Genomic DNA, 16,204 nt, shown 5'->3' on the forward strand with positions numbered 1-16,204 from the left:
TCTTCTATTCTGCTTTATCACATTCATGGTCACTGGAAATGATCCCAGTGGGTTAGAAGTGACGGCAGGATGGGTCACAAGTCCATCACAGGTCAAACTGCATAGACACTCTGCTTCTACACTCACATTTTAGGTAACTTGACTTTTTTTGACAATGAAAGGAAACTGAAGCACCTGGAGAAAACCCTCGGGGAAAAAGATGTAAAATCTACACACAGAGGAGCCAAAGCCCAACCCAAACTCAAACTGGGGACATCGTTGTGTGGTGAAAGTACAGTACTCACCATTACACAGCTCTGCACCAGACAAAACAGAAAGGGGTGGCATCTTTAACATCTTGCAGACTTTCAATGACCATGGGTGAACTGGTTAAATCACCACCATGACAGCACAAGCACATGTTAAGGTAATAATGGTAATGAAGGATATGTGGTCAGAAGATGTAATGGATAATGTGGATATTCATTGTTTGGGTGCCAAACTAGTACCACAATGGCACAGGACAAAGCTTTTGTCCTCTTCCAAGTAAAATTTAAATGTAAATTATAACGACTGCGCTTGATCTGGGTTTTTGAATTTATTTAAAGGGGTTACATTTGGAAAAATCTACTTTCTAATGGTTTTCGAGCAGTAATAATCGTCCCCATACCTGGAACGATGCCCCAGAAGTGAAAGTGCGTCCTCTTTTGCTTGAGGTTTCAGTTTTTTTTAAAGTGTGTTGCTCCAACCAGCCAATCAGAGATCAAACCCTATATAGTGTCATATAGGCTCCTCCTTTGACTCCACCCACAATTAGGCAGCTCTGCTCTGGCACATGGCACCACGAGAGGAAGTACTTCCTCCTCTTCCCAAGATGGGCATGTGTGGGCGGAGCCAGTCCAGCTCGCATGGACACAGCAGATTCTGAATGTAGCTCCTCGGGAAATGCAGCTGGAAAATCAAGGAAAAGCTTAATTTGGGGGCAATAAACTTAGAATACGATGTTTTTAGACCAACAAGACCATGTGGAAGTGTTAAAGCTGTATAATATGACCCCTTTAATACATGTTATTTAATTGTTTAATCATTTCATAAGTTCCTCTTGATGTTCGGCCTGATTGTGGGCTACATTTATGCCGATTCATTGAGATCCCCTATGAAGAAATTGCAAACTCAAACAAATACATTGGACACCGTTGTGTAAATGAACACTCAAAATTCAAATAGTTTTCCTTTTTTCACTTTGTCGCGTAAAACAGGACCTTATTCTTGTAAAAACTGATCGTTTAATTTGTGTTTGACAGTTCTAACAAGATAAAAGCTCACAGCATCACAAGGACAAAAACGAAACAATAACAGCTGTTGTTTCTGTGAAAACACTTCAGCTGGTCATATCAAAGTAAACATGTTTTTTTATCTTACTTCTGGCATGGTGGTTCAGTCTGCTTCCACTTGCTCAGGCTTTACTGTAAAGACGGCTTTCATCGCGCGCTCTCAGCCGTGACGATTAGCATATCGAACCCAAACAAGAGCGGCTGGCTTTTCCAGCTTCGGCTAAATGACCTGGAACGGAGAACCCGCAGTACGTGCGCAAAAGGAAGAGGGACCGGCGGTTGCGGTGATTGTTTATAGACATTGCTGTTAAATCAGTCGTGGCGGGCCATAATGAGCTGTGATGAGGCTACGTGCAGAACGCCAGGCGAAATCGGCGTTTGCTGGGTGGGCTCGTTCACAGCTTTGGCAACGTGGTGATGAGTGACGAGTCACTGGACGGGGTGGTTGAGGACCCGCTGTGTCATGTTTAAGTGTGTGAGAATTAGGTTCCCTGAATTAAGTAGATGAGAAGAATTTACCGTCATTCTCCTGGAAAATATCACAACATAATTCATGCAAGACGCTTCCAAAAACAACGAGGCCGATTGGGAAATAGACAAAATCAGTGACTTTAAAAATATCTTCTGAAATCCCATTTCTATAGACTCGCTTTTAATTGAAGCCTCCGTTTCATTTGACTTGTTTTTATTTCATTAACCTTTCTTTTTTTAAATTATGCCCCTTTATCTTTCACATGCTCTCTCTCTCTTTTAGCCACCTAGCCCTGCGGTGTTTTGTCGGCAATATTTTCTGTCTATTTAATGATTGTATCATCGGTCCTGCCTAATTTTTTGGTGTTTTACTTTGTGCAACAACTATTTGGCAAAGAACTAATAACAATCATAATAATATATTGAAATTATCTTAAAAAAAAAGTGAAGAAAGGGCTAAAATCAGGTCCAAAATCAGCTGTAAATGTAATCCAATGTTTCCCATCCTAATTCCACATGAAGCATTTAAACGTGTAAACATGTTTTGCAGAAGCACTTAAGTTTGATGTGGTGGAAAGTGTGTGGGGGGGGGGGTAAAAATGTTTATTTTGGTCATAGAGGTTGCAGACCCCTGACCTAAAGAGATGTGCATCGGTCCACCGTATCCCGGAAGAGCTCTATTTGAGATCTGCGCTTGTTGAAGTCATCGGAGGACAGTGAACTCATCAACAACTCTAAAAAAAAAAAAGAACTTTAATTTGAGCTGTGGGACATGGTGTGTGTGATCCAGCTGCAAGTATCCATCACATTATGTTCCACTGTGATCATAAAGGGATGGATAACGGTGGCCTGTGGAGTTTAAACCATGCTCATTAGATACTCAGGGACTCAGTAGCACCAGCTTCAGCTCAACATGCAGGACTGACCCATGCTTTCATGTTAGGGCTGCTCAAATATGGGGGAAAAAATCATAATCATGATTATTTACACGATTACGTCTTTGAATTTGGAACAGCATTTATTGAACATGTTTTGTTTTTTTTTAAACGACTCCTGTTAAATATATACAAATATCTTGTAATGTAGTAGTAAAGGATAAACTGATGTACTGCACTCAATCTTTTGAAAACAAGACATAAATCAAATACAATAAGAGATGTATAAACTTCAATAAATAAGTCCAACATAAATACTTTGATAAATTGGTCCAAAATAAAATAGTGGTGGTGTAGAGCCGATGAACGAGAGTCGGCGTGTGAGTTGGCAAGGGACTCCAAACTTGAAAAGCGGAACATTTACTAAAAATGATCCGTCATCCAGTGTTTGAAAACCTGCAGGACTCAATGCAAACACACACTTAAAGTCTAACATCTCGGTATCACTTCTCACTAAAACAATTTCAATGTATAAAACCATTTTTTTTCCCCCTGTGTTTATACTTAATGAGGTAATGTGGCGCCTGCATAAACTGCACGGCGCTCATTTAGCGACGTGACCCCGTGTTTCCTTACAGGGCTTATTAGAATCAGATGGGTGGCGTCGCAGTTTCATCCTTTAAAGGTAATTTCACTGTGAAGAAATCTGAGAGAGGAAATTTTCAGAGGCGGGAAATTCTGTCTTTAAGCATTCCTCTCAGCTCGTCGTCAAAGTAAAGCTTTATTTCCGTGCCATGTGTCGTGAAAAAGCTTCAATGCCTGATTATTGACTCAAAAATGTAAGTATTCACCATAAAGCAGGCGCGTCGAACATATGTTGGTCCATGGGCCACGGAAAGACAAATTCCATTAAGGGGGAGCTGGACTAAAGAAAGTATTGATGTAATAACCTTAAAATTTAAACTTTAAAGGTTTTTTTGTTGTTGTTGTAGCTCGGAGTCTGCGACAAATGTACTTTCAAAAATGGCGACAATCTCAACATAAAGCTAAATCTACTGAAATACAGTGAAATGTACAAAAAAGAACATTTGAGTTTCTGTTGCAATATGCATGTTTTTTTTTTACAAACTTATGGTTTTGAGGCTGATGTTTGTATTTTTCACAAAGAGAAAACCAGCATTCATGACAGCTTCAGCTCGTGTCACCCAACATTTTGAAACACCGGGTTTATTTTGGCAGATTAAGGAATTATCAAAAACTTTCAGCTTTCATTTACATGAACGTTTCAAGTGAAAAATATAATTTTTGCATCTTTTGTTTTAAAAGAAAATTGTTTTACACAGCAACGTTTTGAAGTCCATGTCCGCTGGGGAAAAATTATGGAGTTAGCGTGCCAGTTGTTTTTTTTTTAATCGAACGCTCTTCCTTTCTTATAGAGCGGTAGAAGCAACAAATGGCAGGTAATGCAACAACTGCTGTTAAACCCAGAAGAAGAAGAAAAAGACTCCCTTTGGTAAGTTGTTTATTCAGTCGCCCTGAACCTCACACCCACATTAAAATAACCATTTCTTCTGCATCTTCACTATTGAACTATAATAAAAGCATTCAAATAAACAATGTTGTTTTTATAAAAGTAGTTGTTCTAACAATCAAAAAACTTATTTTTTTATCCAGTTAAATGTAAAGAATGTCAGAATGTTATTTGTGACAGTATAAATTATTGTACTATTTAAGTATGACGGAAAATATTTTCACCTACTGTTTGAAATGTTTTATTGTAATACAAAACTACCGATGGTCGCACATATTTTGAGAAATAGCCGATCTTGTTTTGATAGCATTCAAAGATTAAGGTCCCCCCCCCCCCCCATGGGATGAAAATACTGACACATAAATACAGCTGACTTAAAGATTCTTTTTTCAAACATCATCCAAAAACAATAATTTGTGTTAGTGTTGAAATAGGGAGACGTCTCAAAACATGAAGCGTGAAGACACACGCGGTGTTGCACTGAAATAGAGACGCATCTCCTCGAGGGGGAGGACTGAACCGCCCACACAGTGAACGATTGACCGAAGAAAGTCAGCATGAAGCAATTCTGTAATGTGCACCTCAGTTAATCTAATAAACCCCTGAAGGCTCCTCAGACTTTCTTTGTTTCTCACTTATAATACACTGGCGATGAGCAGTTTCCCCCCCCTCCGATTGACTCATCTGAACCTTTGTCCCAACTTTGGTGGGTGAAAGTTCTGTTTTTGTCCGTCTGTATTTCTTTATTTATTATTGACGAGTTAAGATTGTTTCCTTTTCAATGCTGTTCATCAGTGCTGCGACTGGGAATGTGATTTTAGATGGATCTATAAATGTATAAGTGACACATAATTGTGTGAGGTGTGAGTTTCATATGCAACAACAAAAGTTCTGGCTTTAAGTTTCATCCTCCCTAAAAAAAAATGTTTTTACCACATGTTTGGAAGTCTCCCTTCTCCAGCAAGAGCAAACTGCACAATGTTAATATTGCACTTTACCTCTGTATGCTGGACTCTCCTCCAACACGCATACCAAACAACAACATTACCCCAGTTTTGTTTGTTGTTGTCTTCACCAGGACACCTAATCTGACACCACATGCTTCAGATCAATATTCATTCTGGGCAGTTTCCAAGCACTTAGCAGGTACTTTGTTTGGAGAATTTCAGCGGCCTCCGTGGCTTCTCTACAACCCATGTGACCCCGGGCTGCTTCGTCGCATGTAGGTCAGGACTGAGGATGGGACCATCTGTTGCTCCGACCCCTTTCTTCCCCCGTGACACCGACCCCGTTGCTCTCTAACTCGAGCTGTAGTGTACGTGTGTCCGTCACTCTGCAGGGTTACATTTGGAGTAGGCAAGTCGTGTCGACAGACCAGAAATGAAACATTGCAGAGGCCCGATGTCTTCGCCCGTCGGCGCACATTGAGGTCATGATGGTCACAGTCAATTTTAGTGTGGGATGTGTTCATACTTTATATCTTAAAGGTTAAGATATTGGTAGTGCTGTCAAATGAGTTGCTCTGGAATCATTTTGATTAATCACAATTAGCATTTTTAATCTATATCGATCACGTTTCATTTTGCATTAGCCGTGTGTGTGTGTGTGTGTGTGTGTGTGTGTGTGTGTGTGTGTGTGTGTGTGTGTGTGTGTGTGTGTGTGTGTGTGTGTGTGTGTGTGTGTGTGTGTGTGTGTGTGTGTGTGTGTGTGTGTGTGTGTGTGTGTGTGTGTGTGTGTGTGTGTGAGACCACCTTTTATTACCTGCCAACTAGAGTTCATTCATGTGTTACCAGGATTAGTACATGATCTAATTAACAACCATCAGTTACGACCGAAAAATTTGTCAAGTTCCTTTTATTATTCAGTGGAAATAAGTACTAGTACTTTATTACACTCACCGGTTATGAGCCAGAAGAGGAACAACTGCACCTCACAGACCGAGTTTGTCACTGCTCATGCTAATTTCTACAAATTACAAGTGTTATTGGATTTGGTTTGTCCGTCTGTAATTACACCTGTACCAATAACCTCACCAGTAAAGGTGCCGTCTGTCTTATGAATTCAACGCCAATTGCAAATGATTACAAACGACAATGGTTTTTTTCCTATGAGTGAAATTAAGAAACCCAGCAACTGATTTGTAAGGGGCACACATGACCGGAACTCACAGCTGCTCCACTGAACCCCACTTCAACACTTTTAAATCAGACATGTGAATTCCCCAGACTGAGAACCTGAGGCAACGTGCCTCAACGTGACCGCAGCGAGATCTGAAAGTCAGATGAGATCGACGGCTTCCAAGTCACGCTCTCGGGTCTGTGAGGTGCAGTTCTTCCTCCTCTGGCTCGTTCTTCCTCCTCTGCACTGGTTCCAGCATTCTGCTGTGATTCACGGGTAATAAATCCACGAGGCGGTGACGCCAGCGCTCTCTCTGTGTGAGCCGCCGACCTCAATGCAAACGGGTTGAACCGTGGTCACGAGGGAGCAGTACTTTATTTATTTATTGACTTTTATTTTACACTACTGGAGCATGATATACCCACAAGTGTACATTGATCCAGTTAAAATGTCTAATAAGACATAAAAACTGTTCCAATGTTTATATTTCAACAGGATATGTTTTCTTTGCTTAATCTTGGATGTATTCAACTCATATCTATTGGTCCCCCTCAGCATAGAGCCTTCAGTTAAGTAACAAGTGCCTCTGTGTATGAGTGCTCGCTGTATGGTACTATAGCACCACCTTGTGTGTACTACATGACCATGCAGACGCATAGCCCTTCATCGGCTTCCTGTAAAATTGAGAAAACTTCATATGTGTATAACGTACCTACTAAGCAGTGTCTAATCGTGTATAGAAAAAAAAAACGTTCCTCTATTAAAACATTTCAGAGAGTTTGGAGGATCTACAATCAGACTGGTTCAGTAATCAGTAATTTGTTCAAATGTAAAACATTTTGGTTTACAGGCACAAAAGAGCAATGAACATGAAGATGGAAAGAAACACAATGGGTCCATAGAAAACATTAATATGTATTAAAAAAGCTATGGAAATATCTTAAGAGCAAACTTTAGTGAGCATCAAAGACTTTCCTCCAATTTAAGCTGCCATTACATGAAGTTTGAGTGTTTTGTTTGTTTTGGGTTTTTTTTTTTTGTTTTCCTACCAGGGGATAAGAAAATAAAAATAATTGGAGAAACAAGCTTTTATCTTGTCTAAATTAAAATAGATTTTATCCATGAGAATGAATGTGCTCTGCAACACATATTTTTTTGACCATTCGTATTTGAACATAAGCAGTTTGTGATTTTAAATGGGCACTGTGTAAAGTCATGCCCCTGTTGTACTTTAGGGGTGTGTGTGTGTGTGTGTGTGTGTGTGTGTGTGTGTGTGTGTGTGTGTGTGTGTGTGTGTGTGTGTGTGTGTGTGTGTGTGTGTGTGTGTGTGTGTGTGTGTGTGTGTGTGTGTGTGTGTGTGTGTGTGTGTGTGTGTGTGTGTGTGTGAGATTACCATATGACCTCATCTCACACACACCGGGGAACTGCGAGGACCAAATGCCATCATTTCAGTTCTTTATTGTAAAAAGAAAAAATCCTTTCATTTTATAAAAGTGGCTGTCGTCAGCATAACAATGAAAGGAGACACTGTACTTTCTGACACTAGAGCTCAGGGTAAATACATAAACTGAGAAAAGCAGGGGTCCTAAGATTATACCCTGTAGGACTCCTCATATCAGGGGAGTGGGGGGAATTATTTTGTGGCCATGGTCCTACCTGACAGATATGAACCTCAACCAGTCCAGAAAAAAAAAAAAAAACACACAGAAATGTCCATGAGATGCTGTAAATGGTCAAAATGAAATGTTGTGATCACCAGTGTCGAACACCGCCGTACGGTCAAGCTGGAACAGATTTCAGTGCAGTGTGCAAGAACAAATGTTTTCACTTCTGATTGTGGTATTTTTCTCTGGACCAAAGGTCAAGCCAACAACAGGCCGATCGATGACCTCAAAAGCATAACTTAAAAAAAAAAAAAAGAAAAAGAAAAACATTAACGCAGTCCAAGGTAAAGAAAAAGCCCCTATATTTCCGCAACTCCCCTCATCTAATCAGTGTCGTTCCAGCTCTGTCCTACTGGTTTTATCATTAGATACGGAACAGGGATAGCAGAATATCACAGCGTTTATTCTTTAATATGTTTTTTACAATAACATTGTTCAGTTTGGTTTGACACTCTGACCATCAAAAATCATTTACAAACATGACACACACAGCACTTCACATTGCCACACAGCTCGCTTGTGCAAATACATAGTGACTAATGTGGTACGACGACAAAGCCAAAGGTTTGGCATGGGAGGTTTTATGCACGGCTCAGTGAATAGTAAACAAGATACAGAGAACAGCTTGATAAACCTGGGATCGATTATCTCTATCTATCGATCTATCATCCCCCCCCCCCCCCCCCCCCCCCCCCCACACACATTTTTGGAGTTTTGGGAGAAGAATCTTGTCCAATCATGTCTGATTCAGCACCTTGACTTCTCTTGTGACGCCACAATATACGAGTTGTAATCTTGTGATGGCTGCAGTGAAACATGGTGTGTCCTAAGAAAGACATTGTTTGAATGAGGGCGGATGTTGCTTGAAAACCTACAGTATATATATATACTTTTCTGGCATTGATGTAGACGAACCCAACAAAGGATCCAGAGCAAATAACAGCAAAGGGATCTTAAAAGCAGGACAGTGCACATTGACAGGATTTGGGAACCACTTCTTCAACAGTTATTCTCTTTCACATGCCTTGAACAAGATGTAAACTCATCTCAGCTAATTGAGGTAATGTAAGATGGATTTGTCTGACATTACACCAAAAACACATTTATTTAATTGTGCATAACTAAATAACAAGGTGCTGAACTTTGTAAAACAGCTTAAGGGGTTGGGAGGTGGGAGCAGAGTTAGACCCAACCCACAATGGAGGGGAGCTCTATATATCTGTGGTATCTGGTATTTTGATGTATGTTGTGATTAGTCAGCATTTTTTTTATAGCTATCTGGAACCTTCCTTTTTATCACAACACTGTTGAGTGACTGTGGTTTAATATGGCAGGAGAGGCAGAAGGTAGAAGAGAGAGAGAAAAGGATGGCGAGAGAAAAATGGTCTTTCTCTTTTTTTTCTGAGCATCTGAAATGAGAAAATAAGGCTTGAGGTGGCGTTCACAATATCGGGCATGCGACCTTTTGGTCTATTGACGTTAATTGACAAACGCTCCTCCAGTTTTGTTTGTTTATTTTCTCGAATTTTTTTTTTTTTAAGATACATTTGCTGCAACCAAAGTCAATTTCTCTGAAAAATTACATAATGTCTCTGTTTCAACATCAAATATATGTTTACCTTTTGGTAACTACTGTGTTTTTGACATTTTCTACCGTCTCGCATTCAACAAAGTGTCCGGACTGATTGCAAATTGAAGTTATACATCCATCTGTCAAAAACTCTTTACTTATGTCGTGTGGTCGTAGACTTTTTAAGCGGCGATGTTTCGTTGATCGTGGCCTAACCGTTAGTGGCTGCCAAAGCAGGTTAGGATCCGACGGCTCTGTATCTTACGTAAGTGTACGCGGTGGAAAAGGTTGCAACACAGCCACCTTCGACTTTTTGCGAGGCGGTTGACATGAACTGTTGATTTTGTGAAGAACATAGGTCACAAGTTTCACCATCACAGTGCCACATGCACCGCGGAGGAAAAAAAGCGCAGCAAGTGCAAATATTGTTTGACAAGTCAAATTGTCAATTGTCGAAGTTTCTGTGGGGGGGTCAATGTTCAGGTATGCGTATGGTGAAGCAAAATATAGCTCGGTCCATCCATTTCTAGCTATTATGTGTGCTGGTTGATCCATAGAGAAGTGTTTTGAAACCACTATCTCCTTGATCAAAGGCCTGATTCTAAGCAACTCGCTTTAAACGGATGTATTGGAGTTGGACGACGTGCAAAAGTTGCAGGATCACGTGAAAGACCGAGGTTTAAGAACGCTGTCCTGGATTATTTAAATAATAGTCACTGATGGAGGGAGCAATAAGCATCAAACACACATGAATAATTTTCATCTTCATTACATAAAAAAAATAGGTTAAAAATAAACCGTAAATGTGTGTGAGAGCATCTTCCTTCCACTAAAATGTGTAACTACAGATGAACTCGATGAGATAACCTGCTGTTTAAACTGACCCACACAGTGTTGACGGCTCCCCTAATGTGTAATTGTCGTCTCAGTGCAACATTAATGCAGCCACCTGCTCATTATTAGAACAGGACACACTGTCGAGGGAAACTTTTTCAAGTTGTGTAACACTGGTTGCTTTTTTTTCCTTTTTTTTTTTTAAAGCCTGATTGCTTGGGGACATTTGCACTGATCCAATCAGAGAAGTCAGTGGCATGTTTTCACTTCGAATGCAGCGAAATGAGTAGATCAAGTGACTTCAAACCCTCCAACTGTCCCTATTGATCCGACCGACCAGAGCTGCGGGGCCGATTATCTCCTGACTGATAAGCTTCATTGTGCAATTTTTTTTTTTTTTTAAGTGTCCCATTGGCTGAGGGACGGATGCGATGCGCCATTCTTTGATAGGACCATGTGACCCACAGAAGGGTATAAGAGGCCACTCTTTCCTTCCCTAGGCATCTCTCCTTCCAGCCCGTGAGTGTGTGTGTGTGTGTGTGTGTGACTTTGCGTGAGGGAGAGAGGGTCATCCAAGGGCTTTACCATGAAGACCTGTGCGTTGTTGTCGGCGCTGCTGCTGCTGGGATGCGCCCGCGGCGCGCCAGTGGAGCAGGGCGGACTGGATCAGGGTTCGTGCGAAGACGCGTCGGCCAAAGGCGCGGCGAAACTGGCCCTCAACAAGATCAACCGTGACCGGCAGGAGGGCTACAGCTTCGACCTGCTGCGCCTCTCCAACGTCCACATGAAGATGCACGTGAGTCACGCCACTGACGAGAAGCGTGTTTCCACGTGGGGTCAGAGAGTGAAGAATGAATGTATGCAGTTTGGTGATTGGTTGAACCTATTTAATCATTGAACCCTTGAATTATTGCAAGTTAGAAGCTGAAGTTGCATGTTTGTCTATAATGTGAAAACGGCCTCAGTCACATGTGAAATGAAAATTTGTTTTCCGACGAACATGCATGAAGCTGGAAGTACGTGAAGCTTAATAAAATCACAGTGATGCAGTCCCGATATCTGGAATGAAGTTGAGGGTCTCTACCAAGAACAGAGGTCGTGTTTACACAGCTGCCGCCAAACAGCGAGTCGCCACACTTTGTTGTTATTGAACGTGCTCCAGAAAAGCTAGCTGTGTGGAGCAACATGGGGGAAAAAAAAAAAAAAAAAAACCCGCAATGCATTGTGGTTTGTTATATTGACACCTTATTATTGCATTTTTGAATTCAAATTTTATCGCTTCTCCTTGATTTTCCTCCATTTGAATATTGCATCATCGGAGCTGCATTCAGAATCTGCTGTGTCTGTGTGAGCTGGACTGGCTCCGCCCACACACATGCCCATCTATGGGAAGATGGGGACGTACTTCCTCTCGTGGCGCCATGTGCCAGAGCAGAGCGAACTAATTGTGGGAGGAGTCAAAGGGGAAGGAGCCTACCTTGATTGGGATTGGGTAAACCCCTGATGACACTATATAGGGTTTGATTTCTGATTGGCTGGTTGGAGCAACACACTTTTTAAACCCTAAAACAAGCCAGGGAGAGAGAGGACACACTCTCTTCACTTCTGGGGCGTCGTTCCAGGTATCGGGACGGTTATTCCTGTTGGAAAACCATTAGGAAGTGAATTTTGCATAACATGACTATTAAAAACAAATATTCCTATCAGCTCCGATGTTGAGAACAGTACCTCAACCATTTTAAGTTTTTCCACAGGTGAGCATTGATCGACGACCACATGATGTGTGTGTTTGTGCACATTATGCAACAGGGAGAGGCCGGTGTCGTTTTTTACCTGACCCTGGATGTTGTGGAAACCAACTGCAGTGTTCTGCTCAAGGACGACTCCAGGACCTGCGTGCCTCGCCCCGTCGACAACACCCCGGTTAGAAAACACACACTGCACACCATGTTCAACCAGCACTATGACCAAATGTCCACTTTCACACACACACACACACACACACACACACACACACACACACACACACACACACACACACACACACACACACACACACACACACACATACATACATAGAGAGTTTACCACATGGCCGTGTTTTCACAAAAAAATAAGGGTTTTGTCTTGTCAAATTAATTCCTGCAATGTATTTTGGTACTAATGGATTTACGTTACAGTGAAGTTATAGTTAATATGTTGTACTATATTAAAAATAATAATGACTGTGCTGGCACACAGTATTTGGTACAAACCGGTAAATCTGCTACGACTCTTAGTTTTGGACGATGATAAAATTTAATAAAAACTGAGCTTTTTTTTTTTTTTTCTTTTAACATCTGCTGCACTGAAAGTATTGGACTGATTATTGCATTATTTTTGCAGGTTTATGGACAATGCAAAGCCGCCATCTACGTCAGTAAAGTGCACAGAGTCGTGCGTCTTTATAAATACAACTGTATTGTCAGACCAGGTAAGAAGGGTGCTACTTGTAAAGGCAATGGGGGGGGACAAAAAATTTATTTCTCTCTTTTAAATGTAAAATATTACAAATTTGGGGGGATTTCTATTCATAAATCTTGCTGTGTGATGCAAAAACCAGCAAATGTGCATTTAAAAGCAGCTCTTTTTCAACAGTTCCTGCAGCTAAAGTGGCAGAGCTGTGTCCCGACTGTCCAACTCTGATCGCCAAGGACGACGACATGGTTCAGAAGACCGTCTCTCTCGCGCTGGAGAAGTTCAACAAGGAGAGGGGGCTGGCCAATCTCTTCTCTCTGTCCCAAGTGACCCGGGCCACTGCTGGGGTGCGTTCATGAGTTCCTCCTCCATGAAATGAATCGATTCTACGTCACGTGCAGATCTGAGGTTTAATATCAAGCCACAAATCGATGATCCTGCACTCAAAAGCATCGCTCTCTTTCGTGATTCATCCAAAATTAAAAGCTGTAGCATATGTAAATACCTGCCGCGATCAAGTGTCACGGGCTTCCTGCTGCGCCGGCTCCTGACCAGAGGTTGCCGTTCTTTGTCTCTGTTGATCCAGATGGCCATGATGATGTATTACAATGTGGAGTTCGTCATCCAGGAGACCAGCTGTGTGAAGGGCACAGAGGCAGTTGTACTTGCCAACTGCCCCAAGATGGATTGCGAGTTCGCTGTGAGTCTTTATTTCTACGTATTAAAGAAAATATGTCAACAAAAATAGCAACCTATTTCCTTCAGTACTCATTAGAGATTTTTGTGATCGTAACTGTATTTCAGTTCGGTTCATATCGGAGAGCCTCATAGTTCAGTCGTACTCGTTCACTTTTCACTGTTCACTCTCCTCCAGCACAAGGGCTTCTGCACGGCGTCCCTGTACCAGCAGTCCGGCGATAAAATTGATCTCAGCATGGACTGTGAGCTCATCGAACCTGAGGTGAGCAAACAAGCTCGTGAACGTAGATTTGGGTCTCATCTGCATAGCAATGAAAAATGTGTATATACTGTGTTAGTACATATACCCCATTTTTCTTGAAAGTATTGCCAAGTGGGAATAATTTCAATTACAATGTGCTTGTAATTATTTATAAATAGCTGTAGTGCACATTTATATTAATGTCTATTTTATATAATGATGGTTGTTGTTAAAACTGGAGTTTTATTCAGATTTTTGTGTAAAATTCTAAGAATAAAAGTAGAACATTTATACTTCTACACTTCTTGCGAGGCTGCATTTTATCAACATTTCTCTGTAAAATGTGTTTTGGATTTCACGTGTTCTTTTGAATCCAACATGAATTTTCACCCGTGGCACAGCATCGTCACATTATTTTTCTTTGTGTTTTTCCCCTCCAGGCTGCAGAAAGAGAAAAGAAGCTGCACCTGCTGGCCGCAGGGACCGACCACACCCACAACGACACACACGCACACGACCCGGACCACGACACGGCGCACGCCGCCGACCCCGCGCACACACACGACCACGCGCACGACCACACCAAGAGCCACGCTCACCACGACCAAACCCACCAGCACGGCGACAACAGCGACCACCACCACACGCACGACCACGCCGCGGGCAGCGGCCACTCCCACGCCCACGCCCACTCCCACGACCACGGCCACGACCACGACCACGTGCACGCCCACCACGCCAAGGCGCACGACCACAGCGGCGACTTCCCCAACCAGCATCACAAGTACAGCCACGCCGGCGGCACGCACACCCACGAGCACGACCACGAGATCGCCCTGGACCACGACCACAAGCACGGTCACCTGCACGACCACGAGCACCACCACCACCACCACGAGCACAAGCACGAGACGGAGGCGCACGAGCACCCGGCGGGCGTGGTGACGACGCTGGCCGCCATGGACCAGCCCACGGTGCTGCCCTCCTTCCCCGACGTGCCCGCCGCCGGCCCGGAGGTCGGGGTCACCCTGCCGCTCAGGCCCGACCCGCAGATCCCCGGCGTGACGGAACCCGTCGTGGAGAACCTCCCGGCCACGCTCTCGGCCAAGTGCCCCGCTGCGGCGCCGGGGGACAGCCTGGTGGAGACGGTCTTCGCCGAGGACCCCTTGTTCAAGCCAGCGGCATAAGGTCGCCCGCCAAACTCAGCCGGGAACGGAGGTTTTCTGAATACAGGAACACTTTTTAAATGACATTCGATACATTTGGCTTCGATGGTATGTCGCTTACACGCCTCTGATTGTTTCCCCCTGATCAGTTTTGGGCAAAGTGATTGTCACATGTACATTTACATCTAACCTTAACTGACTCTTTTCAATCATCTTAATAAAGGCACATTGCAAGTAACATCCACCTCTTGTATTTTAATTTGATGTGCGACAGTCGGTTTGTTTCTTCCTTCTTCAGTGTGAACTTTGATCTGTTCTTGGTCAGATTTCAGTCTCAATTTACATCACAGGCATGTGTTTGGATTGCAAGAAGACTCATAGGGAGAACACGCAACAGAACGAAAGACAAACGTGGATTTTGATCAGCTTGAAGGGAAAGAGAAAGGGTCACAGGTTCACCTTTCTTCGTTCAAATGGAGTTCATTAAATCAATTAGCTCAACTGTGGAAGAGAACAGTAAGTCGGAGGCTACAGATGCGCATACGCACCTTCTCCGTACTAAATAGTTCTTAAGCGCAAATGACAAACATGGCAGCCCCCATAGTGGCGTTATTTTTTTGTTGACTCGCCCCCTGATGGCATCCAATTCGTCATCGGTCCATCTGAATGCTGGGTACTCTCGATTTAGTTTATAGCGTATTGTTCTCTGCACACGTGTGTGTGGTTTCATCATACAAACAAGAAACAGCGCCCCCTCGTGGTCCGGCATACTAACTACATCATTGTCGTGCAGCGTAAACGCGCCACTTTCCTTTAAGGTGTCGTCACATAAAACGTCCTCATGTGATATCTAATCCATAAATATCTACTGATATTTCATTACCCCCCCCCTATGGGCCATTTAACAGGAAATGGAAAGAAAACCATTATGTTGGACAAAATCATGCACATTTTATGTTTCCTAACTTAAAAAGTCTGTATTTTGTATAAACTTCTTGCTGGGTACTGAAACATTTCCTCTATAAGATAGTTACTTAAAATATTTGCCGTGAGCTGAACACATTTTATTTGTCCAATACTTTTCTCAAGTAGGTTTTCTTATAGTTTATTTATTGTACTTTCAAATAAATGTATTAATCAGGTCAACTCACTGAGAGGAAAATATGCATTTTATATTGTTGATTTGATTTGTATATATAATTATCTGTTTGAAAGAAACATGTCCTTGGATGAAAATGCAATTCGGGAGAGCTGTTTTTGCAAAC

The 16,204-nt window shown here is 42.4% G+C and overlaps 1 protein-coding gene across 1 annotated transcript; it reads left to right on the forward strand.

Moving 5' to 3' along the window:
• Positions 1 to 4,109: 4,109 nt before the first annotated feature.
• Positions 4,110 to 14,960, forward strand: fetub (fetuin B; the record flags this gene model as incomplete). The annotated part of the gene is made up of 8 exons (XM_080506321.1): positions 4,110 to 4,172; positions 10,877 to 11,172; positions 12,186 to 12,299; positions 12,762 to 12,849; positions 13,014 to 13,180; positions 13,420 to 13,533; positions 13,708 to 13,794; positions 14,214 to 14,960. The coding sequence occupies exons 2-8, from the start codon at positions 10,963 to 10,965 to the stop codon at positions 14,958 to 14,960; spliced, it is 1,527 nt and encodes a 508-aa protein (XP_080362447.1). The 5' UTR covers positions 4,110 to 4,172; positions 10,877 to 10,962.
• Between the last annotated feature and the right edge of the window lie 1,244 nt (positions 14,961 to 16,204).

The sequence above is a fragment of the Blennius ocellaris genome (genome assembly GCF_963422515.1).
Source record: "Blennius ocellaris genome assembly, chromosome: 12".
In the NCBI taxonomy this organism is placed as follows: domain Eukaryota; kingdom Metazoa; phylum Chordata; class Actinopteri; order Blenniiformes; family Blenniidae; genus Blennius; species Blennius ocellaris.